This window comes from Temnothorax curvispinosus, unplaced genomic scaffold (genome assembly GCF_003070985.1).
Source record: "Temnothorax curvispinosus isolate PA1 unplaced genomic scaffold, ASM307098v1 QBEX01010743.1, whole genome shotgun sequence".
Taxonomy (NCBI): domain Eukaryota; kingdom Metazoa; phylum Arthropoda; class Insecta; order Hymenoptera; family Formicidae; genus Temnothorax; species Temnothorax curvispinosus.
The window spans coordinates 356,576-380,671 of record NW_020220523.1 but is presented as its reverse complement, the minus strand read 5'-3'; the positions used below and the strand labels follow the sequence as shown (position 1 = coordinate 380,671).

The following is a 24,096-nucleotide window of genomic DNA, read 5'->3' as shown; positions in this document are numbered from 1 at the left end:
GCGAGTCTATAATCGGTTTATATCCAGAGTTTCCTCAGTATCGCTCAATTTATCTAGAATCAATTTAATCTATTTAATCCCCAAAGAAGAGAAAGTATAAGAGCTCTGCTAATTTATCAAAATTGTATAGTGCTTAATCAAGGTCGAGCAATCTTGAAGCGAAAAATTTATATATTATTTATTGCTTACGAAATGTAATCACTTATTCCTGTTTATACACATAATAGACACAAATTCGAGATAAGAGTATTATGAATTTCTCCAATTGTTCGAGAACAAATAAACTAAAATTACGTGACATCCTTCATTACTTCCTTTTTTAATTCTCTCAATATTATATAGAGAACTGCCAAAATACGCGATCTCTGCGACAACAAATTTGATTTGACAATATACACCTTTTTGGAAACTGGATATTGTTCAACAACAAAATGTGTTCGCGTAAATGGAAATTATTATGGACAACCGGGCGTTAATGCAGAAACTTTTATTTTCACTGAACGCACAGCCAGTTATATGTCGCTTCATTTAAGTATTTTATTCAGCGCGGAAAATGACGGCTATATACGAGCGAGCGAGACGAGATATCGATAAATGCATTTGAAGCAAAAATTTGCCACTTAAAAAAAAAGCGATCAATGCGTCGATATTATACGCTTGTAGTCGTTTATTGATTTCCGAGGCTGCCGCTGGACCAAAGGCCTCTACTCTGGTTCCGCTTTCTCTCTCTCTTTCTCTCTCTCTCTCTCTCTCTATTTCTCTCATTCCCCCTCTCGCCTCTTTCTCTCTCTCTCGTAGCTGTTGAGGATGTCATGTATAGCTAGACCAAGCTTAATTAAGTTACCTTAAAGCTGGATGCCCGACGGGAATCGATGGACGCGTATATATGTATTACATGTATGCGTATAGGAATGTGTAGGAAGCGCGACATATACATACTTGGCTTGAGAAAAAGTAATATGTAGCCATTCTATACAGAGTTGGGTGAAAACGCAACACAATAAAATGTTTTAATGTTTTATATAGAATCTCATTTTAAACTTTGAAGAAAGAAGCGGTTCAGAAAGAAAATGTTAGACTTTCTCTTCTTAAAGAATAGAAAAGATAAGTATTATAAAAGACGAAAAGTTTCTATATTTAATTTAATAGTTTTTTTTTAGTATTAGAGCGAATTACTCGAATACTTCTCCACATTCAAACTTCTAAAATACGGAATATCGCAAAACGTAATTTAGATAAATAATTTTTTCGCACGCAACAAGTATCCGATAGCATGCCGAAGAAGAAGAGAGATTACAAAACCGATAGATATATAGAAGAATTAGATCTAAAAACTGATTACGCTTACTTTTAAAAAATAAGTGAGAGATATTTATGATGATGCCAATATGAGTTTTCATTACTATTATTACCCTCTTATTTTACGAGATACGCAGCTTCCATTCCGCGCATCTATATCTTAGATCTTAGATGCAAATTACGCTGGAGGCACGTTCGCGTGGAATGCATATAGCAGCGTGGCAGATTCACCAACATTGAGGTAGAATGGAATTCCCAGATTAATCTTATCCGAGGGCAATCACTGTCACATCTCGGCTTTATTGAACGCCCACTCAATCTGTACGGGCAATTCAAGATTGGAAGATCGTCAGTTCTACATACGCATCACGTCATGTCTCTACGAAATGCGAGGAATAGCTGTCTTAATATCTCTATTCTTATCACTCTTCTCTTGAATATATATATGTTTAGCCTATTGAAAAGTGAAATGTAAATGAAGCCTAATTTCTTCATTCTATTTCGCAAATATTTATGTAAATTCATTAGAAATTCGCGAGAAAATAAAATAAATGTTCTATTTAGCAATTGTGAATTTTATATAAGTACAATATATTATTTATTATCAATTATTATTTTTATATAATTATTAATATCTAGTATTACAAATTAATAATTTTTTAATATTTATGTAATTTTAATACATAAAATATTATATTATTTAATACATAAAATGTTATATCTTAGTATTTAATTTCTCTTTACTTTTTTATGACTTTGTTTTTCGTGAGACGAAAGTAGATGATGCCAATTCGATTGTTAGTTCCCGTAATTATGTTTGATGGATGAAATCTGCTTTCTCTTCAGAAAGGAATGTACCGACATTGTAGATCTGATAATCAGTGATTCCCTTTGAATATCAAATTACATGATTTTAGATGTATCACCATGCCGTAGTATGGATTCAGAAGCTAATGCAGACAGACGTCAGAGTATCTTTTATTACAGATTGCGAAATTGCAGAATGGATCTTCAGTTATTGATAAATGTTGGCAGACAGTCAACATAAATTAATGTTTAAACAAAATTAAATGAGTAAAAAGAATGTTATTCGTAATCACAATTTTAATTGCAAAACATTTTGAATTAAAATTTATCTTTTGCGAAATTTTAAAATAAAAAAACTAATTATGTGGATTTACAAATGTCACAAAAATTTTCAAATTTATAACGCATCATCGATAAGCTCATTAATTGGATTGATATATTGTTATAGAGCAAATAAATAAGCACACTGTGGAATTAGAATTTATTTGAACGATGTTATTTCATATCAGTTAACGTTTCTGTAAGATTTCTGTTGTTCTGAATAAAAACAATGCGAGATATCAAGTGTTATTAATTATATCGATGTATCATCGAAGTAATTCGAAAAATTTGATAGAAATAAGAATTACATCCTCATATGTGGCGAATATTAAATTGTCATGAATATAAAGTTATTTATTGCGATTGCGTGACGATAACGCAACGTTATATCCGTTATATTATACTTGCTGGTTTCAGCAATATTGAACCGAGATATTAAGCAGATTGGAATGTATATTGATTATGTAAAAGCGAGCGTGCGGCTGATTTCAGTAAAATTAAATTTGAATCATTCGCGCTGTCCTGGAATTAAAGGCTTATCTCTCAATGGCGAGAACTTTATTTGTCTGGATATATAATTTCAATTCGAATTATACTTTCAACATGAACTTAATGCGACATTATTTACTGGGATAAGCTCGGTATAATTTGTCCTCAAATTGAAATTAATCTAAAATTCTTTCTTTGAATGTGAACAAGTAACAAAAGATATTAAAACATTTTTTAAAATTATTATTTATGCATTTTTTAAAGATTAAGTAGTGTTAGAGCACAATTCTGTTTCAAATACTAGTGTAAGTTATTATATTTGTAATCGCAAATTTATTTTATTATTAAACGTAATTTTTTTGGATTTTATTCTACCTGGCATGGCATGGATTGAGTTCATCTTTTTGAATAAAAGAAAATCTGACACTATTTTCACGTTGTACCATTTCGGTGTAACCGTTGGCTAACTCTGCAGTCTCACGTTCGTGCTTCGTATATTGTGAAAACGCCAATATCAGGAAATGTATTGCGCGTTGGCCAGACGGTAGAAATGGTAGAAAGAGCTCGCGCGTGCTTTTAAAATAGAGCTCCAACGAGCCTGCGTAGTTTACTAATTATTTCTAAAATAATATATACGAGAAAAGAAAAAAAACACGGAATAAAATTTTGTCACAATAAATTTCATTCATGGAAATTTCAATAAATACAGCGCAGATAAATATCAAGTAAATATTTATTGTCTGTTGTTTCGAAATCAAATAGATAACTCCGGAATTTAATCTGTGTTAAACTAAATTCCAAATACTGTGACATTTCTGCGAAATGTTGTAATTCTGTTGAATCAAATTTCCAGATTGGTTCCAATGGTATATATGCAAAATTGTAAAAGATTATTGAAATTGTTGGAAAAATTGTTGAAATTTCACAGAATAGCGACGTCATGTTAAATTGCTTCAAACAACGAAACTTGATCAATGCTCGTTCGTTTTTTAATTTGAACAGAATGGTCATAAAACGTTTATTTTCGCGAATTTTTGTTGAATGTCATCAAGTGCCTTATTTGTTTTTATTATTAATACGTTTTTTATCAGATTTATATTGGCTTGAAGATTTAACCCCCCCCCTGCCTTAAATAACCGAATAATTCACGGAACGAAAATATATATAGACATAGTTTTCAAGTACACGATATTATTAACCTCAAGTCCTTCTATCGATAGCTATATGATGCAAAGTGGTGTGCTTAGATGAATAAAATATATTGACACTTTTGAGTAATTTATCTAACAAATTTGCACTTGATTGTTTCACATAAGTTCTTTGTATAAAAGAATATGTTTTATGTAAAAATATTTTTTCATGTGTTTTATATTCCAATTATTGTAATTTCGTGGAAATAAAATAGGGTCGAATAATCCACGAATGAACATGAAAAAACCTAAGTTAAAGAGACATTCAAGAAATGCTATGATCAAACTGAAATAATTTACAATATAATATAGAATGAGATTGTACGTGCGCGAAAATGAAATAATTCTCATGAAAAGAACTGAAAATTTAAAACTAGAGAGAAATGAGATTAATAAAGGAAACAAGCAATTCGAAGAGAATTACGTTTGTCTGATTCAGTCAGTGTTACGGTAGTAGATTTAATCACAGAATTGAAATCAAAGGAAGAGATTGATTCAAATATTCAAAGATAATAACTCTTTTTCTTTCAACGAACCGGTTTATCTTCCGCCCGAAAAGAGGAAAGCCACTGTCATCGTTTCCACGTTAAAATATCATCTCTATAGGAGCTCGTCCTATATGTTCTCTTGTCGCGTGTGCTCAGCGTGCTCCAATATCGCGAATCCCGTCATTTGCGCACGAGCAAATAGACGAAGCACGGAAGATACCTACTACTGACGAACGCGAAAGAAATAGTGTGTTTGCGGTATACACCGTGAGTTGATTGAATTGAGGTATCAGACCAACGCGAAATTCATCGCGCATTCTTGTTATCGTTTTATCATTTCTTACATAAGAAGAGTATTAACGTAGACGTATAGAGAAACAAAATTATTAGATAAGATTTATCTTTAGTCATGTATTATATCTTATTGTTAGTTATATTTAATTATTTTTGTGTTTTTAAATAAATTTTAATGCGATTTAGTTAAGGAATTTTATGTAGCTTTAGTGCTTCTGCAAAAATTATTAAACAAAGACGCTTGTCTTGTTTAATGTAATTACATTGAGAAAGCATTTTTATAATTATTCTCTCAATTTCAGATGTTTTTTCCATCTTACCGGAATATCGTGCCGTTCTAGGCAGCCTCGAACGTTTTTGCATTATTCCTATTTTAAGCAACCGGAACATTGATCCCGTTCCATTGTTCCTCACTCATCGCCTGTCAGACGCACTCGGACTCCCTTTGTGTGACAGTCTTTCTCTTCTCATTGGTCAATAATAATAAAAGTGTCCTGATGTTTTAGCACGCGCGATTGGCGCAGAATCTGTCAGACGTTCTTCCGTGGATGGATCCGGAGATTTTCTGGTTTCGCGACAGAAACGCGAAAACAAAACTGACAATGAGTCATTAATCGATCAAGAAAAGACTTTAATCGCGTACGATGAGAGAAAACATCGCGACGATGTCATTCTGAAATTTGCACGATTTCTTTCAACTTCCGCGATAAGAAATAAAATTCTATCAACGTTTATAAATAGTTTATCACTCTTGATGCTTTTAACATTACGTATATTCTGCTATTAAGTTATTAATTATATTATTATAAATTCATTTTCTTGACAATATTTCGGAATGCACGTAAATGGAATATGCAATAATAATAATAAAAAAAAAGATAATAGTATAGGCTTCACAAACAGAACAAGGTTCTATTTGGAAATTGATGGAATAAATTTTATAGCGACTCTCTTCGTGAGATTCGTCCTTTGTATGTACTACGTATCAGAATTACATGGAGTGCGTCGATACTAGGAAATCTCTTATTTTCCGAAGGATAACGGAAATGGCGAGACAAAGAAAGATAGATGGATGGGCTCTATCGAACGATGAGTAAAGAAAGAAAATACGAATGGCCGGTTATTTATCTGTAATTCACTGAAAATATGAACGTAATATGGAGCTCGTTGAATCGTTCCGATATATCGTTCTGACTTTTAACGGATCATTTAGCGTTTCAATTGAAAACTGGAGCACCGGAATATACTGGACTTTAAAATTTTTATTTTGCTTTAATTGCGTTGCTTATTTGCAATAATAATTTGTGAAAATTTGTAAACACTTGATTGTTCTCTCTGAAAAATATTTTAAAACAGTAGCAATAACAAAAATTTAATATAGAAAACTTGCAGCTTAAAAAAAAAAAAAAAAAAAATAAAAAAAAATATATATATATATATATATATATATATAAATGTGTATGTAATTGTGTGTGTATGTGTGTGTGTGAGAGAGAAATGAGTAATAAAATCATATATTTATTAAAAAAAAAAATAGAGAAAGTAAAAGAAAATTAGCAAAAATATAATTTTATTTAACATCGCCAGATTTATTCAATATCTAATTAAATATCTAATTTGAGACCTATTTATTTATTACTAGACATCGGATTTTTTATATGCAGATTGGTGGAAAAAAGAGTATAAGTGTTATTACGTTTTGAAACTCGCCCACTACATCACATATCTCTGAGGATTATAAACATTTCTTTTGAACTGTAACAAATACGGATAAAAAACGCGGTACGTATAAGAGAAGTCAAGTATGCATGGCGTAGTTTGTAAAATGTGTCTGCGATTAATGTTTAAAAATATGCTCGCAAAGTCACATTTAATAATTCAGCGTCAGCGCATATACCTATATAATATATTTGATATTTAGAAAATTTTTTGCAAAAAAGCTCTTTACAACATGGGCAATTTCCTATCGCAGTGAAGCGAGACGAGAACCGCATTTTGCACATCTGCGCTTGCTTTTATATAGAATAGATATAGGAAATTGCTGTAGCGTCTCTAAATATTTAATCACATTCGTGAGTTACCTGCGTATGTTTCCTCGTCGATTCTACGATTAGAGGAAACTATTTTAGAAAATAGTTCAGCGGAATTTCCAGCATGATAGAAATATGTGAATAACAGTAGATAAAATAATAAAGTTGAATTATTTTCTTATGCAATTTAAGGCAAGTTCGGGATATTGATTGATAAATTCGAATTGGTTTAAAATTGTTGAATCGTTAATGAAATTAATCGGAGATATTTAATTAATCTTATATAAAAAAATCAAAGTTAATATTGATTCTATAATTGCTTAAAAAATATTTTATACTTTTTATTCATCCTCAATTATACCTTTTATTTATTAATTTTTAGCACATTGTTATATTATATATAAATTATATAAAGAAGTGCTATGTATTCTATAAAAAAATGCAATTATACTGTTAAATATAATTGTAAAATAACACGTACTAACAATTTACCAAGATGAATAGTGACCACGAACAGAGGACATGTGTAAATTTGTCTTTATCACTGCGTTTGTCCAGAGATTCATTAGTCGCAGTCGCGAGGATTAAATGCAACAACATAATAGGGATTGTGTTTGCGTACAAGCTTATGTTTGTTTAATAAGCCGAGTGGGATAAAAGGCCTGTAACAGTTTTAGCTCAACTTCTTGCACAGATCATCTTTTTTCTTTTTCTCTCCAACGTGATAAGAAAAAGAGGAAAGTGAACCGTGCAAAAAGTCTAAAATAAATAGGCCTAAGGATTTATTTTGACTGTGTGTTGTCGGCTACTGAGTTATATCTATCTTCTGGCTTCCATCTTTTTAAATTCTTTTTAATAAAGATTAAAAAATCGAGCGTTTCATTAAGGAATATATGAAGCTTGTTCTTCTTTACCCTCCCTTCCTTTTTGATTCTCCTTGATCCCTCGCTATTAACTGATACTATCCTAGATCGTACCGCTGTCATAAACATCCACCATTGTACGGCAGACCTTCCTTTGTATCGCGATTTTCCATAGCTTGTCGGATAACAAAAGTCGTCGAACAAAGTACATGTCGCGATATCGACATTCTGTAAGTAGGTGTGCGTGTCGGTTTAACAAAACGAATCGGTCAAGCGTGAATTCTAGTTTACAAGTTATAATAATAATTATCGCAGAAAGTTTGATACCTCGAATGTGTTTCCGCGCCTATTTTAATTGTAATAGCACAACGTTTTCAACGCATAACGCGCATTTATGTACTCCGATACAGTCGCAGTCTTCAGTTACATTCTTTCTGTTTATCTATTTTACTCCTTATCAGTGAACTTTTCAGATATATTTTTACGAAAAAGAGTATTGAAAATAAATAGACTATCCGAAGTAATGTAATAAGTCGATAAAAATAAAGACGTACACACCGTTCTTCTAATTACCACTTTCAGATAATGTAATATCAAACAAAGTGATAGTTTTAATTAACTTGAACTTCATGTCGTAACCCCAAATTATAGCCTATTCCGTTTCTTATGATAACATCCGTTACTTCGATAAAGACCGAACGAATACACGTGGCGGAGGGAAAAAGTCACGATGGGGTCAAGTGCCATTTCGTATGATGAAAAAAAAAGAGTACAAGAGGGGCGATAGGAGCGGACAGCCTGGGCTAGGCTCACCGATTGTTCAACTTACTCATCGCTGTCAATCCAATATCGCTGGAATGGAAACGGGCACGATCGGGTTCGCACGACCCCGGCCGTCGACGAGGCCGAACCTTTGATTTGAAGAACTTTAATCCGACGAGGGTCCACGCACGGCATTCTCGAGCAGGATCACGTAATCTCGTTTACGGCGTATTATTCGATCGATGCCCGATTGTGCCCGTGGAAGGTAAACGTCGCTATCAGCTGACCCGCCGGCCGTATGCCTCAATTAAAAGCGAGAGAGACCTTCTGGAATCCCGATTACTGCAGCCCATTATAGAATAGCGCTTATCGGGGACTCCTGAGGATTCGCTTTGTCGATACTACTGCAGTAATCGGCGTTACTGCGTAACGAGGAATACAGGATATTCTTTTTTGAAGCTGTTAGAGTCTGTAGCTTAATGGGATGATAAAGAAAGGATTTATGTGCGAATGCTTTTATAATGAGCAATTAAAATGCAACAGTGCGTTTGGAGTATTGAAACTATTAGAGTTCAGGATATAATCAAGTAAATCAAGTAGGAGATTAAATTTGTTTAATAAGATCAATCATGTATATTAGGGAGACAGGAAGAGTACGTGTTACATAAAACCGATATTACATAAAACATTCAATTTTTCGATGCATTTTTTTACCTCGCCTACACATTCTTAAAAATTATTGAAAGATTAAAAATTGCGCAATGGGATCGTTCGAAAATTTAGGGGATTCCGAAAATACCGTTCACTCGAGGGGATGCCAATCCGATTTTATTAAACCTCGGTGTTTGATGCAAGCGGGGAGAATCCCAAACTGCGAGTTAAAAAGCGTTTACCGGCAATTCTCTGTGACGATACGATCGGCATTTCCGATTCCCTTCGCAAGTCAGCGGAAGAACGCAGTCTTTCGTGTATCGAGCAAATGGAATGAAACGAGCGGATTGAAATGGGATCGCGCCAAATTGTGGTATTATTGCAGATATTACTGTAGCTCGCTGGACTCGCGATTGAGAGAAAAAAAGTCGCTTTTTCGCGGCGCTCTCCGCGCTTTTTCGCGGCAGTGTAATGATACTTCTACGGAGAAACCTCTGCAATATTTTAGAGAACCCTCATCATAACGCTGACTCATCGACTGTACTTTTGAGGCTTGTTTCAAATTCTGACGGAAATAACAGGCATGAGCGCCGATTTCTTATACGTCAGTACTTGGCGAATTAATTATGTCGATGAATTCTCGCAGGCTTGAATTGAGCGTCCTTCGTGAAGATTTTCGCAGCGCAACTAAATTTGTTTCCCATCGAAATGATCTCATTTCGAAGCATTTCAGAAGAAGAATTTATCTATATTGTATTGGGTCAGTTATTTATAGAAGCTTCTTAATTCTGGGTCATTTGCAACATTTATGACAACTAATTTAGCTTTCTTATTCGTTGAAGATGGTGAATCATTTTCTTTTAAAATGCAATATGGCATTTTTTCTCCATTTTATGAATATGTAATGAAATTAAAGTAAACTTTCAATCGTAATAAATAAGAAATAGTACTTTATTTAATTCTTTGTTAATTCTAAATTTTTTACAATGATTGCATATTTCCTTGTTGTAAAAAATTGAATTTAGTCTAAGCTTAAAGAATGTATATTTGTTAACTGATTAACAAATGTTCATTACAAATAAATTAATAAGTTATTTTCCGTATATTATCAGGAAAGAATAATTTTGCTTATATGCTGCATATTTTTGCTTCTCTCTTCTATAATAAAAAATTATAAATGATGTAATAATCTCATTCTAAAAAACTGCAAGTGCAATTCTAGTTTCTATCGTTATTGTCACAATAGCGTGGTAGAAAAAAAAATAAAAAATCATATTAAGGGTTAAATGACCTCAATTATACGGTCCATAGAGTTGTGCATTCGCGTTCAATCCGCGCATCACAGCTTTGTAACGATCAAAATACAGTTTCCAGAAAGAAGATTATCCCTCAGTTCGATGCACGAGCGATGACACGGACGACACCCGGTTTACGATCCATCGATAGGCTTCCTCTGTGCAAAGGAACGTCAGTGAAAACGGGCGTGAAAGGGGTGTAAGGATCGACGGGTACATCTACCCTCTCAGGGTTGCGTCTGACGTTGATGACGGCCTTGAAGAGCCTAAACACTCAGTTAATCATGTAATGGCGCGTGACGCGTATACGAAATATGCTGTACCCCAACTCCGGAAAATGTATGTGCCATCACTTTTCTACGAAATTCAGCGGGATACCACATTAAATTCAAGGGTATCCCCTTTGGATATTAAAGGGACACCCTCGGGAGACAAAACTGATCTTCGACGAAATCGCAAGAATGTTATGCTCCGTAACGGATGAGACATCGCATATTGTTGAAACTCCAACTACAATAATCTACGACACTTGTGCCATGGCTTCTATCGCACGAATTTCGATTGTATAATATAATTGTTGGAATATGTAAGAGAATTACCCTCCCGATCACAACCCGAACAAAAGCGAGAGAATGCAAAATCATTCATTCTTTTATATAACGATTCCTATCTTATTCTTTTCTCCTTCCTCTCTTATTACAGAACTTTGTGCTATTACAAAACTTTTTCTTCTATTCTTCAACATCAGTTCATCTATCAGTCTATTTTTCTTGGAAGTCCGGCTCTCTCTCCAACGTCTAATAGTTTGTAGGGTGTTTTCGTTTTAGCCCATTTAGCTATCCTGTCACTCATTCTATCGGCATAGTCTCTCCACTGTTGCCGTCTTTCTCGAACCTATCACACTACATCCTGGACTCCGGATTATTCCCTTACGAATAAATTTGCTACGCGATCTCGTAAGCTAGTGCCTAATTTAAACGTAATGTTCTCATCTTTGTTCTTCTGAGCATTGATTTTATTCTTGTTGTCTCTGCTCTCGTTTTAGCCGCATATGTTGATATATGGCTCGAACGCACGCTTTATAAACCCGTATTTTCCTCTCAGCCCTCATGTATCTATTCCTCCATATCACGTCCCATAGCAATCAGATACCGCTGCTGCCCTATATATTTGCTCTCGGACTTCTTACACTATATTTCTATCGCTGCTTGTCATGACTCCCAAGTAGTAAAAGGCTATTACCTGTCCAATCGGTCAGTCTGATATATTTATCCGGAATATAACTTTGGCTTTTATCTTTTTGGTAGAGATTTTTACAGGTTGTACTTATCCTTTTTAAATAAAAAAAAAATAAGATAGATACTAAGTATATCCCGTTCTAAGTTAACTAAATGAAACTAAATTTTGCTCAATTACAAAATATTTAGTATAAAAAATTACGAAATTGTAAAGAGATGCGATGTTCAATCAAATTATCAAGAAGAAAAAATCATAAAATCTACAGATGAAATGTTTCAAATACATAAAACGTGTATTAAATTGCACTAAATAATTATCTAAATAGTTTTCATAAGAATTTTACGTTGTATTTATAAAGTAGATTAATAAACTAATCCTGGATTAGATATTACGTTGTCTTTCTTTATGGAACTAACTGAATTTGCTTGACATGTACCTATAAAATACGTTTCTATGAAGTTATCTATCAAGTTTCATATATTGCATGTAATCTTCGTCATAACTTTACTTAAATAAATTGTTTATAAGATTACGTGAAGAGTGAGCAACTCTTGTAGATGTTAGCGCAAACATATGTATATTGCAGATAAAAGAATAAATAAATAAATATTCTTGTCTAAAAAGCAAGGTAAACGGTTTTTCTTTTTTAGTTTGTTCTTGAGTATCTTTTTACCCTCCTCTAGCATTAAGGTATCAAATATAATATTTGCTATTAATCTTGTAACATAAGTGATGTAAATAATATAAGTCAATGTTTAATACATTGATACTTTAACCTGTTCGATTTCCGCAAAACATTAATCAGTCTGAGTATTGGTTTAATCAATTTCAATAATATTGGGGTATCATTTATCAAGGTAACCCCCTTAATCAGGTCAAAGGATTTGTTAATTCAGAGAATCACAACCCATAATGTCATTCCTATCACATTTCATATACTTATGGAAAGTTTTATAGTAACCGTGCGAGCAACCGTGCTACGTGATCGACATGTAATGAAATAAATAAAAAAGAATGAATACATTTCAATAATTATAAGTCTTATTTTTACCGTTAAGCAATTATATCTGGAATAAAGCCCTTTTTCAGAATTATGTTAATGTAAAGTTCGATTACAAATCTTTTAGTTAAATGTTTATTGCAGAACTTGCAAATTCAATTTTAAATTTCATAAATATATTTTCAAGTGTCTCCACACACAAAATGAAAGAGATAGAATATATCATACATTTATAGTAGCAACATTACTCTCGTCTATTTATGAAAAAAGTGTTTAAAATTACCAAGATTTTTCGATAACAAAGTAAAGCTCTTTATATTTAATTGAATCGTTGGCAATATGATTTAATTAGAAAATCATACATGGAAACCAAAAAATACAAAGCGCTCTCTTTGTTCTTATTTTTATATTTTTTATTTTCTGTTACATATGATGACATTTTCTAAATCGTATTGCCAACAATCTAATTTCTAAATAGATCTTTAATTTCCAATTAAATGGTATTGCTAACAATGTCACGGTCTCGTTTATCGAGCGCGAAGTTGTTAATCGTCCAGCGTCGTAAGTTCGCTCAACGTTTTTCTACAGCATGCAGCATTCCGTCGAGTCATAAAACATTGCAGCGTTAACGACGGCTACGTACCTTATAAACATGTATATACCCGTGGGCTCCAATGCCCTAGAGACCGCTTTCCAGCTGGCGATAACCGTAAATTTTTGCCTAGCCGTGAGCGGAAGCCGAGGATCCGTGGCGGCCGGCGGCGGCGGCGGCGGCGACGAGCCATCGTTTCCGGCTTGATTGCGCGATTTCGTGCCGGCCAGTTTACTAAGTTCGCAGCCCATGTTGCGACGGCGAGTCTCAGACGCGACCCCCCAAGTCGCGGAAGACACTAACCGAGGCAACTCACAACGGGGGATGATCACCACCACGCGCCACAAAACTCGTAGATCGCGCGGCAGCACCCCGCGTTCGATTTTGGTATCGCTTCCACTCCCTGCCACTTCCGTCGTAGTTCCCGCCGCATCGACGAGAACGAGAGATTGCACTACACTATGAGAACAAAGATATACGTTTACGTTGACGAGTCGTTGGGGATCGATGATGATACGACGACGAAGACTAAACCCTGCTTTTTTTTCAAATCATGAATCGGCAGTAAAAATACGTTCCGGACAAATAGTGTGTTATCCTAATAAGTCTCTTCTTAAGTCCCCTTTCTGAGATCCTTCCGCTGTCCTATATTCCTGAACACAATACACGTGGTCAAATTCAAGAAATTTACGATAGAGTCTGTCGCGTTTTTGTCAAACCGTCGATGCGATCGTCAAGAACGGATGATCGGGGCGGCTTATCACTCGCGCGGACACTTCGTGGCCGATGCGATTCGCGTTTCATGTATCCCTTCGACGTGCCGCACGATCTCGACAGAAGCACGTGCGTTTTAAAGTGAATCGGCCGTTCCGAAGCTGCTCACCCGCGAACGATCGTTCGCCATCGTTCGCGGCACGATGATAAGCGAGGTAAGCTTCGCTGAAGTTTCTCCTCTTCTCCCGATGTACTCGTGGCGTGGGCATATATTTATCGTTTCTTAGTGAGAACACGCGACGATTCCACATTAATCCATCTCCTCCTCCTATTCATCTCCGGTTCGAATGCACCATTCCTTTTGCGGTTATCCTTCACTTAAGCCCCGCGTATCCTTCCCGCTCCTTTTGGCCTCGCGAAGTTTTCCGCTCGGTGAGTTCATTTATCTAGCTTCTCCTTTCGCCCACTTTCCCTTCAACATCAATCTCACCTCTGCCAAATATCTTTCTTTTTCCTTCTCACCAAGATTTCTGCACTTTACCGCTTCCGGTCCTAAATCTTCCACCATCGATTTTTCCACTTTTAGCGCTCTATACATCAACTCGCGTTTTCTTTATTTTCTCTAAGGATACCTGTGTATATAATTGTTTTCTTCTAGCAATTTTTTCTAATTTTCTTTATCTACGTCTCTCCTTTTCCTTTTCTTTTATACTCTTTGTTTCCAACGTATAACATAGCCTCGTCTTCTCGTCTCACTGATGTCTATCTGTTTGCTACTAAGTTTTCTTTATTTTTTTTTGTTCCATGTTAACAAGTTTCCATTTCACCTTTTAATTAGTCGCCTTTTGCCTTCCTTGTCGACTCCCTATCCTTTGTTCTTCTTTTCTTCTCACTTTCTCCTGTCCTTTCCTTAAGACCCGTATATATTCATTAAGCGTACAAATGATGTCTTTTCATTGTTTCATAACAATAAATCCACTTTCTTGTTAGGCTCGTTAACTTCAAATTTTAATACGACGTATCTTCATGTACCTGCCATTTCTACGCGGTTTGTGTCCCTTCAATTATTCGAGACCTTTATCAAACCCGTACAATTCACTTCACTTGCTTCACAAAGTTTACGAGTATGCATATAGTCATGGTTCCTTAAACGTTTTCAGATTTCTCGATCTCCGGAACATTAGCTGCAAGTATACGACCGTGATGGTATTTTTCATATTTATCGAGCGGAACGATTGATCGATCTCATTTATGGCGAACACTGGCGCGACAGCGAGTGACAGATCGGGAGGAAATCGAAGACGCGCGAAACGATCTAGGATGTCGGGGAGTCGACACTCGATATATGAAGTGGCAAATGAAGCTCTCGGGCAGCCGCTTCGTACAGATGAACATGCTAGATATAAGAATAATCTTGTATTGGAAAGCACGGAATATCTATTTGGGTCTCGAACTTTGCTGATTTGTGCTCCGATACTGTATCTATATCGATATCCAATTTCTAATATATTTCAATATATTTCAAATTTAGAAATATTTCTTATTGTGTGACAGACACAGAATTTTATAATGGTGTGTGTTTTTGTATAGAGTGCTGTGGTGATTTTTTTCAAAAGTATATGTGTAGCATGTACGAGAATAATGGTTAAATTTTATTTGTAGTTTTATCTGTTATTAATTAAATAATTCAAAAAATTATTGAAATTCTCTGTAGTAAAAGCGAAGTAATGTCTTTAATCGTCTTTAGAGAAGATGTTTCAGGGAAGAGGAAAGTCTGCGTACTTTTAATGCATTCACTCGAATTCTATTCGTAAAAATAATACCGGACACTGCCCCATTTCACTTTTTAACTCGTATTTTCTTCGCGAAAGAACGATATCAGTTCAATCGTTGGAAAACTTTCGAAGTTTCATCGTCAGCGCGACAATGTCGAACGGTATGGCACTTCAATTAGCGTAATGGCGGTATCAAATTGGATCGGCTGCGGAGCAAAGGGACAAAGGAGAAATCTTAGCCGGCAAATCTCGCGGGGTTGGAGCGCCTTCGAGCGGAAGGAACCAAAGAATCGAAAGCGGCGAGGCGGAATTCCGGTGACATTGACGGAGGAGTTTTGAGGGATCCGTCCGGGAGGGTGGCGTCAAACTCATCACCGTCATTGCTCCCCGTTTGACAGCGAATTTGGGAAACGTGTCAAAGAAATGTGCAGAGCGAGTGATAGCGGGCGAGATACAAAGCGGGAGAGCGGCAATAAGTAGATGAAAGCGTTATAAGGCAGCCGGGCGTGACTCCGGAAAGGAGAGACCACCCCCGCTCGTCGGTCCCGTTGGGGCTATACACCGGCAAACTTTACGTTCGAGTTGTCGCCGTGAAACGTCAAGCGTATCTCAACGTTGATAAGTATTACCGGTAAAGTTGAGTGGAGGCACGTAAGAAGCGCGCATTGGGTATAACGCGGATAACTTAGATGGCTTTCGCGAAGTTTCCGATGCAAAAAGTGTAAGTAGTGTAAGGTCTCGCTAAAGCGAAAGTCCGTCGCGAGAGCGGTATGATGCCAGTAAATGTCGGCCCTTATTGCCCGACTTTTACAACCATATGCCAGCTAAAAGTATTTACTATCTAGCTCGTTCGCGTGTAACTCTTTCGATTCAGATTTTACGGGAAAGTTTTGATTATTTACACGACTGTTAAAACGTAAATGTATAATTTGATTACTGTATGCATTTGCAATTTTTTCAAATAAACATTTCTTTGAATTGAATAATATGTATATCTTCTATGGTCTAAAAATATTCGTTCGTTTATATTCTATGAAGAATGACGTCAGCTGGCGTCAAATTTGATCTAATTTTGTCAACGTCAGTAATAGTGATATTATGATAACACAAGGCTAAACACACATGAAGACCGCGTTTACTATATCGTCGATACGTATCAGATGGAGCTATATTTAGTGATAAATGCGTGGTGGAAGTACGTATGGATTTTCGCATTTGTGGAAAAATCTCAGAATGACTGAATGAAATCGACGTGCGATTTATTTATTAAAGATGTTATGCCACAATTCCTTTGCGAGAAACGGTAGAGCGCAATAAAGAAAGCGGCACGTTGGCACGATAAGCGTTATCGCTATACAGTTTATCGACGCAACATTGGGAAAATGAAACTCAGGGGAATTATATTGACGGACGAATAGAATCGTTACAAATCCGAAATTGACCCAATCATGCGGCAACAATACTTTGTCGTTAATATTTCAACGTATTCTTTGCGCAGAAACTCGAAAGCATTCGAATATTTTTACTATATTTTAAATCTTCATCGTTTGCTAATCCGGAATAATGTTCTTCATCAAAGTTTAGATCAAGTAGACGATAAATTAGATATTTTGTCTTAAAAGGTATACGCGTCAGACAGCATTACATCTAAATATCTGGTGTATTAGACTCCTGACCTTTCTTTTATCTATGGACTCTTCGATAGGGAGAGAATCGATTGTTTCTATTTCATTGAACATCATCTTTTTCCGCAATCTTTTAACATTGGAGTTAATTATTAAATATATCTTTCTCTTAATTTCTATTTATATGAATCTTATAAATTATTGCGTAAAAGTTTTTAATAATTAATTTAATAATAATTTATCAACCATTTGATGTGTTTCTTAAAATAAAGATCGAATTAGTCAAAGAATCTATAGACACAAGAGAAATGTGCAATGGACAAAGGAATGGACAAATACCGTGTAATTACGTATATTATGTTTTCGTGCCGCGTATATTAACGCAGGTATTAACGCGAAATATTAACAATATAATAATTCCACCCGTGTATGCTTTTAAATCAAATTACATGATTTACACAAATAAACCGCAGCCGTCGTGTATAACCTGATTGCTATCAAGTAAACATCCGTCAAATTACTCGCAATACGTTTCGGAAAAAGCGCCGTATCGTGCGCGTTGATTTCGCGAATGCTGCCTCGTTTGACTAAACGCCAACGTTTGAGAAATACCACTCGATTCCGTTCAGCCTTGAACGCATTTATACCGAGAAATCAAAAGACGAACAAATAAACACGCCAGGAAGCTAAACAGCTTACGGGGAGAAAATCGCTTCGCGTTCCCCGAATAGCTGCGAATTCCCGTCACGCGGTCCCAACGATGCGACAGCACGCTGTCGCGATATATCACTGAACTTGCGTCTCTATCAATTTCCGTTGCGGGACAACGTTATCTATATTCCGACATTCCCGAGTTCCGTTCAGTACGTTTCGAGGATCAGCGACTGGGATCGCGAGAATGATTTGCTGAGCGGCCAGAAAAGCGAGAATAACGCGGTGAGAAGATGTCCGACTCTCGCAGATCTCGCTTATCTAAATCGCGATTATTGGACGACGATTCTCCAGACAACACGCATGTCCCAAATTATGGAATGTCTCAAGAGTCTTGAAGACGTCTCTAAGACATCACATATGTCTCGATTTGGGACATTGTGTTTACTGGGAAGCGAATCGCCGCGCGAGCATCGAGCGGCGGATCGAGTGGGTCTCCCTCAGTCACTTCTACTCCACTCGCGTGTCGCCTCGCGCGCGATCGATTCGCGCGTCTGCATCATCCGCATTTCCTCACGCGACACGTAACACGTAACACCGCGCGTACGCGATACTGGAGATCCGCGCGATCCCAAGACGCGGCCCCCAAGTCGTCTACGTCGAGAAACCCTTATTTAACGTGTCCTCGATCGTCGCGTTCGCCTCCGATACCTCCTCATCGTCGTCGCACGGTGGAAGCGCGGCGTCGTCGCCGCGACGTCGCGCGGAGAGACGCGCTTCTCGTCGTGGTAGCGCGGCGCGAAGCGCATCCGGCGGCGCGCGCGCTTTTGCTATCTTTAGAACGTCCCCGGGGCTCCCCGGATACTTGGCGCGATACTTCGACGTCGGCCGTGTTGCCTACTGCCCAGGCGAGCCGAGACTGAGGCCTCCATAACAAGCGCACCCGAGAACGACGCGCAGGCGCGCTCGTGGCCCGCGCGCTCCTCCGCTTCCGTTCTCCTCTTGTCACTCTCGGTCTCTGCTCTCCTTCTCTCTCCTCTTTCTCTCTCTCTTTCTCTCGCTCGTTTTCCCTCCCTCTCTCTCCTCATCGACAATTAATCAGCCACTTTCCACTTTTCTGTGCGCGATGTCGCGATGCTTTGACCGCTTTTCAGCCACCGAACGAGAAAGCTTCATCTCTTCACCCTCGATGGTAAATGGTGGTCTCTCGCATTTTCGGATTAATGAGTTGCTCGTAACAATTAGGGATTCTTTCCGTAAATATCTGTTTAATCGATAAAATGTTGATCGATAATAAATGTATTTTAGTCAGATGAATCATCAATTTTTAGTTTGACTTATACAACCCCAGAGGGGAAAATAATTCCTTAACCGTTTTATGTAATATAGGTTTTTAACAGGCTAGATAAGAGATTAAACAACTATATGTTCTCCATATAACTTTAGAATATCTGTACATGTGTAATATTTAAACAAGAAAAAAAAACATTTACCCAACCCAATTTAGATCAAACTTACGAATAAGAAGACAGATGTCTTTTTATTGCCGAGAAAAAAATTATTGTTATGATTTTTTAAATATATATTTCTAAACAATATATTTCTAAAATATTCTGCAGAAATTCTTGATGATGCGCGGAAGCTTAAATTTTATTAGTCGCGTATCGATTCAGCCTTGCAATTCTAGGTCAAATATTAGAAATTACGAGTATTCGTGGGATTTTAACTCATAATCTCTCGTATTTACGGAATCACGGGAGAAAATAAGCATAAATATCATTTTCGTGTGTATACAACCTCGGACTCGCGAATTCGTTTTAAACATAAATTGTAGGAATTCAAATCCTTGTATAAATGTAACATGAATTTTCATACGTGAAATATAATTCCGCATAAAACGCACCGGCATAATCTTCAAAAAGAGTATGAATATTTTGCCGCGGCTATTTCAGAGACGTAACATGATGTGTATACCAACCGTGACGTTTGGAGTGGCGCGAAAATTAATATATATTTTTTTTTCATATAATATACGACGATGAGCGTCGCGGGGATTCAAGCTTGAATAAACGTGGCCGCTTTTAAGCACACACACCTCGTACTTGATTCAACAATTTTATTATCATCCGGAGATACTCTTCGGATCTGTCTATACTTATCTATCTTCGCGGTATTATAAGTTTAATCTATTAGTTTAATCCAGAATCCGACTGCATCTATATATAATATTCTCACCTTCGTCTACGTGTTTACGAATATCGATCAGGTACCTGGTGGTATTATCGCGTATATACGCGCACACACTCGGGAGACATTTTCACAGATGTGTCACGAGAGAGAACGCGGTTCGCAAGCATTAAATTGCATTAACGTAACCGTTACGTTTTGAGCGGACTAGTTCGGAATCATCACTTCATAAACTTTACTTTAAACGTGACAGGATTGTCATTGGTAGTTACCGCAGACATGGAAGTTCCTAACAGACTTGTAATCGCAGACTGCTTCCCGGGATTAACATGTGGGATCAATATACGCGAACACGAGATGATATTGTCAACATCATTCTGCAGCTAATAATCTTATTTGTATAGTACAGTACTCGTACAGTTCTGTACGAGAAAGCAGCGTGAACTAATCTGAATTAACTGTATAATCTCGTATTTTATACACGATATGTGTATCGAGTCGGACAAAAAGTCTTCTTGCTTTTTTTCCCCTCTGAATAGTCGTAAGTTCTTGGATTTCCCTTCCTTATTAAGAAGAAAGCTTACAAGACTTCAGCAAAATTGCAGTATGACCGTCCTCGGAAGAACCATCGAGCTTGACCTTTTGAAAAGCGCTTTGGGAATCACGAATGCCTCGAAGAGCAGATTTTCCTCTAACACGTATTCCCGAGTAACTCATCGTCGGCTAAGTAGAAACTTTTGTCCGTCTGCAAAGTGCTCGCTAAAAAAAGCAAAGCCCGGAAAACCCTACCTGTCGGATACTGCAAATGAACTTCGAATTATAAGCCGACGTGGAAAGTTGCTCGAAATTTCCAAGCTTGTCGGGATCGTTTACAACGCAACTTCGCCGACCCAAATCCATCAGTCTGAACAAAACTTTGCAAGTGTACAAAATGATTTCAGATATGAATAATGTTTCACTTCACTCGTGACTCATCAAAGTTTACATGTGAGTTAGGCGAATTATAGATTCTTACTTTATAAGAGGTCTTAGATTATTTTCGAAATCGCGTGATATAATGCGAGGAAGAACTACAATTCTCACTCCTTCAGATAATATTCATTAAAGTTTTTAAATAGCACGACTCATAAGTAAAAAAAAATTTTGCATCTAAAAACTGTTTAATTACATGAAAAGTAAGAAATAACGCTTACAAGTTTAAAACAATAAGACAAATACCGTAGAATTGCATAACTTAATATTAATTTCGTGTAATTTCAGATTCTTTTTCGCATTTTTCACGCCTCGCGTAGCACATCGTATTCATTATTATATAATTTATTAAATTTAATTAATCAAACCTAATACATGATACATCCGTACAAATTTAGAAAATAAATACGTATAAAGCACAAGATAAGCTGTTAAAAATATATCGTGAATGTAATCCTCCAACGTATAGCTTCCGCAGCGTTACCGGGGATCCAACTGTCGAGCCCTTGAATTTAATCCCAAGCTAGAAGGGTCAAACAAAGAAGGGAAGGAACTTACGCGTGAGGCAGACTTCCAATCAGGACTCGTATTAACCCGCCCGAAAGCCGCAAGGTTCCGTTGCCCCCACACGCCCGTTCTTAAAGTCAGTTTGTCACGAAGCGCGCGTTTGAACCGACGTTGTCTCGCTATTCTTTCCGGTAAACTCGCCACGCAATAAAACGTGACGCTTTGAGTTTATCACGTTTTCATAAAATACAAGAAGTCTTCAAACAAATTGCAAGCTAAGAGTGTGTCGTGTTTCGCTTGTCGTGTTATTACCACCGCAATATTTTGCAAAATTTTGCAATTTATTTTATGCATATTCATAGTTCGTTAATTTTGTCAGCGTAATACCGCGACAACGCAGATTTATTGCGTTGTACCGATTGAAAGTTTCGATACGTATATAAACGTTTCTGAACAAGTCACACTTCTGTGAAGTGTGAGCGAGCTACATGCTGTCTCATAATAATCGCTATTGAATGTGCGAGTTTCTGAATGTTGTGTAGTATAACGCGCGTTGTGGAAATTTCCTGGAGTATTGGTAAGTCCATTGTTTAAAACAAATTTTCTCTCTCAAAAAATAATCCCATTTTCATTATAAAGGATTGCAATAATAACGTGAATTTATCAGAATATATTTTCCATAATCTATTTTCAGCACTCGATGTAATTTACTTAGAAAAATGCCATTGAAAAGTTTTTCGTCATAAAAATGCTTTAATATTAAATAATTTGATATAAATTCCATTTCTCTTTTCTCGCATGTTATCTGTTTTCGCGGTTCGTCGTTGGGACGTGAGCAAATAATAAGTTTTTGATATTTTTATTCGGGTCTACCATAATTTTACCGACACCTGGCACGAGATTCATTTTTTCATATACCTACATATATATATCTGCAGCGGTATCGAAAATTAAACCCATCGAAATTAAAACGGCCTGAATTTACTTTTGCAATATAACAGATATTTTTGTATAATATTAAACTATGACGCATCAAAACGTTGAAGTAGTTTTAACATGTTAAAATTATTTAAATTATACCCCTGAGATTGTCTTTTATAATATCACTCTTGTGAATGAAAAAATTATGGCCGCGCTGAAGACAGAGCGAATAAAAGATTGTAAAATTAAATACACATGCAGTTATACAATTTTACATATTAATTATTCATATTATACCAGTTCTAATCTGCTTATCTTTATGACAGTAATTTATCGCTTGCTGATAACGCACTCGTATTCATTCGACATTTATATGCCGTAATCCGTTTACGAGTTGTAAACATCGTGATTAAGTATTCCGACAGTCGGTTTTGACGCAAATTTGAATGTACATCGCTTCTCCACGGAAAACGGGGCGTATTCGTGGAGGAAGAGTGTCTAGATAAATCATCCCTCGGAATATTTCCAGGTTTCCTTTTTTTTTCCACTACGAGTTCGTACCTTGCGTCTTCCTGTTCGCTTCATGAAGATAGTAAAAAAGCAAGGAATCGTTCGTTCTTATATAATTGACCGCGACATTCCGGTGAAGTAGCGGCGCATAAATTGTTCAGTGGAATTTACGGTAAATGGGATCATAATCTCTTTGCTTTTACATCGCGGCCATATTGCGTCGTGGAATGCTGCGAAGCGTGAACTGCATTTTCCTTACCGAAGTTTTAAAAATGGAGTTTTAGAATAATTTTAGATATGCAGGGAGTTAGAAGACTGAACCATTAAAGTAATAATATTAAAACAAACTAATTTGGAAGAGCTGAATTAACTGTTCCATTATCGCCGCAATGAATTACAAATGGGGTTATTAATTAAAATTCGTAGCACTATATGTTGTAATTGCATTAAAAGATTAAAATAAAGAACCTAAATTAAATGGATTATATTAAGCATTCCATTTTCTTTGCAGTGAATTATATTTATTTATACTATCGTGTGCTTAATACAGATTGGATCGTGTTCAAGACTTTTATTTCTTTTGAATTGTCTGAAATATTAGAACCAGAAGAGCATTTATATCAAAAGATATAAATGTCTCTTACGACATTACAGTTTATGACATTAAAGCAAAATCTTTTAATTTATTTTAGTATTTACCGCAACTTTTAAAAGAAACCAGGAAAATAGTTTTGTTTGAGGACGAAAAAGACCGTAATTCGCTGAGAACGCTATATAAAATTACAAGATCTCTTGGTCCCACCTAGTAATAATTAAATGTTTCTCTTTTATTGAACAAGCAGACAAGTAAAAGAGAATCTCGTTAAGAGCATTTATCGCCGGAAAATCGACACGATAAACGTGGCAAACTAAAA

At 36.2% G+C, this 24,096-nt stretch overlaps 2 protein-coding genes across 4 annotated transcripts in view; one reads left to right on the top strand and one right to left on the bottom strand.

Annotated features, from left to right (window-relative positions):
* LOC112460711 (neuroglobin-like) overlaps positions 1 to 24,096 on the bottom strand; it is a 65,070-nt gene that overhangs the window by 22,417 nt on the left and 18,557 nt on the right. The window contains exon 1 of one of the 2 annotated variants that reach the window (XM_025025527.1): positions 13,372 to 17,616. The exons of the other annotated variant lie outside the window; for it this stretch is intronic. Coding sequence (XP_024881295.1) covers positions 13,372 to 13,571 — 200 coding nt within the window. The 5' untranslated portion in view covers positions 13,572 to 17,616. Of the gene's footprint in view, positions 1 to 13,371; positions 17,617 to 24,096 lie in introns of those variants that run through there. 2 annotated transcript variants of the gene reach the window in all.
* Positions 19,223 to 24,096, top strand: part of LOC112460710 — a 69,113-nt gene continuing 64,239 nt past the window's right edge. The window contains exon 1 of one of the 2 annotated variants that reach the window (XM_025025522.1): positions 19,223 to 19,277. In XM_025025522.1, the coding sequence (XP_024881290.1) occupies positions 19,275 to 19,277 (3 nt within the window). In that variant the 5' untranslated portion in view covers positions 19,223 to 19,274. Of the gene's footprint in view, positions 19,278 to 21,945; positions 22,329 to 24,096 lie in introns of those variants that run through there. The other variant, XM_025025525.1, reaches the window with a different exon arrangement.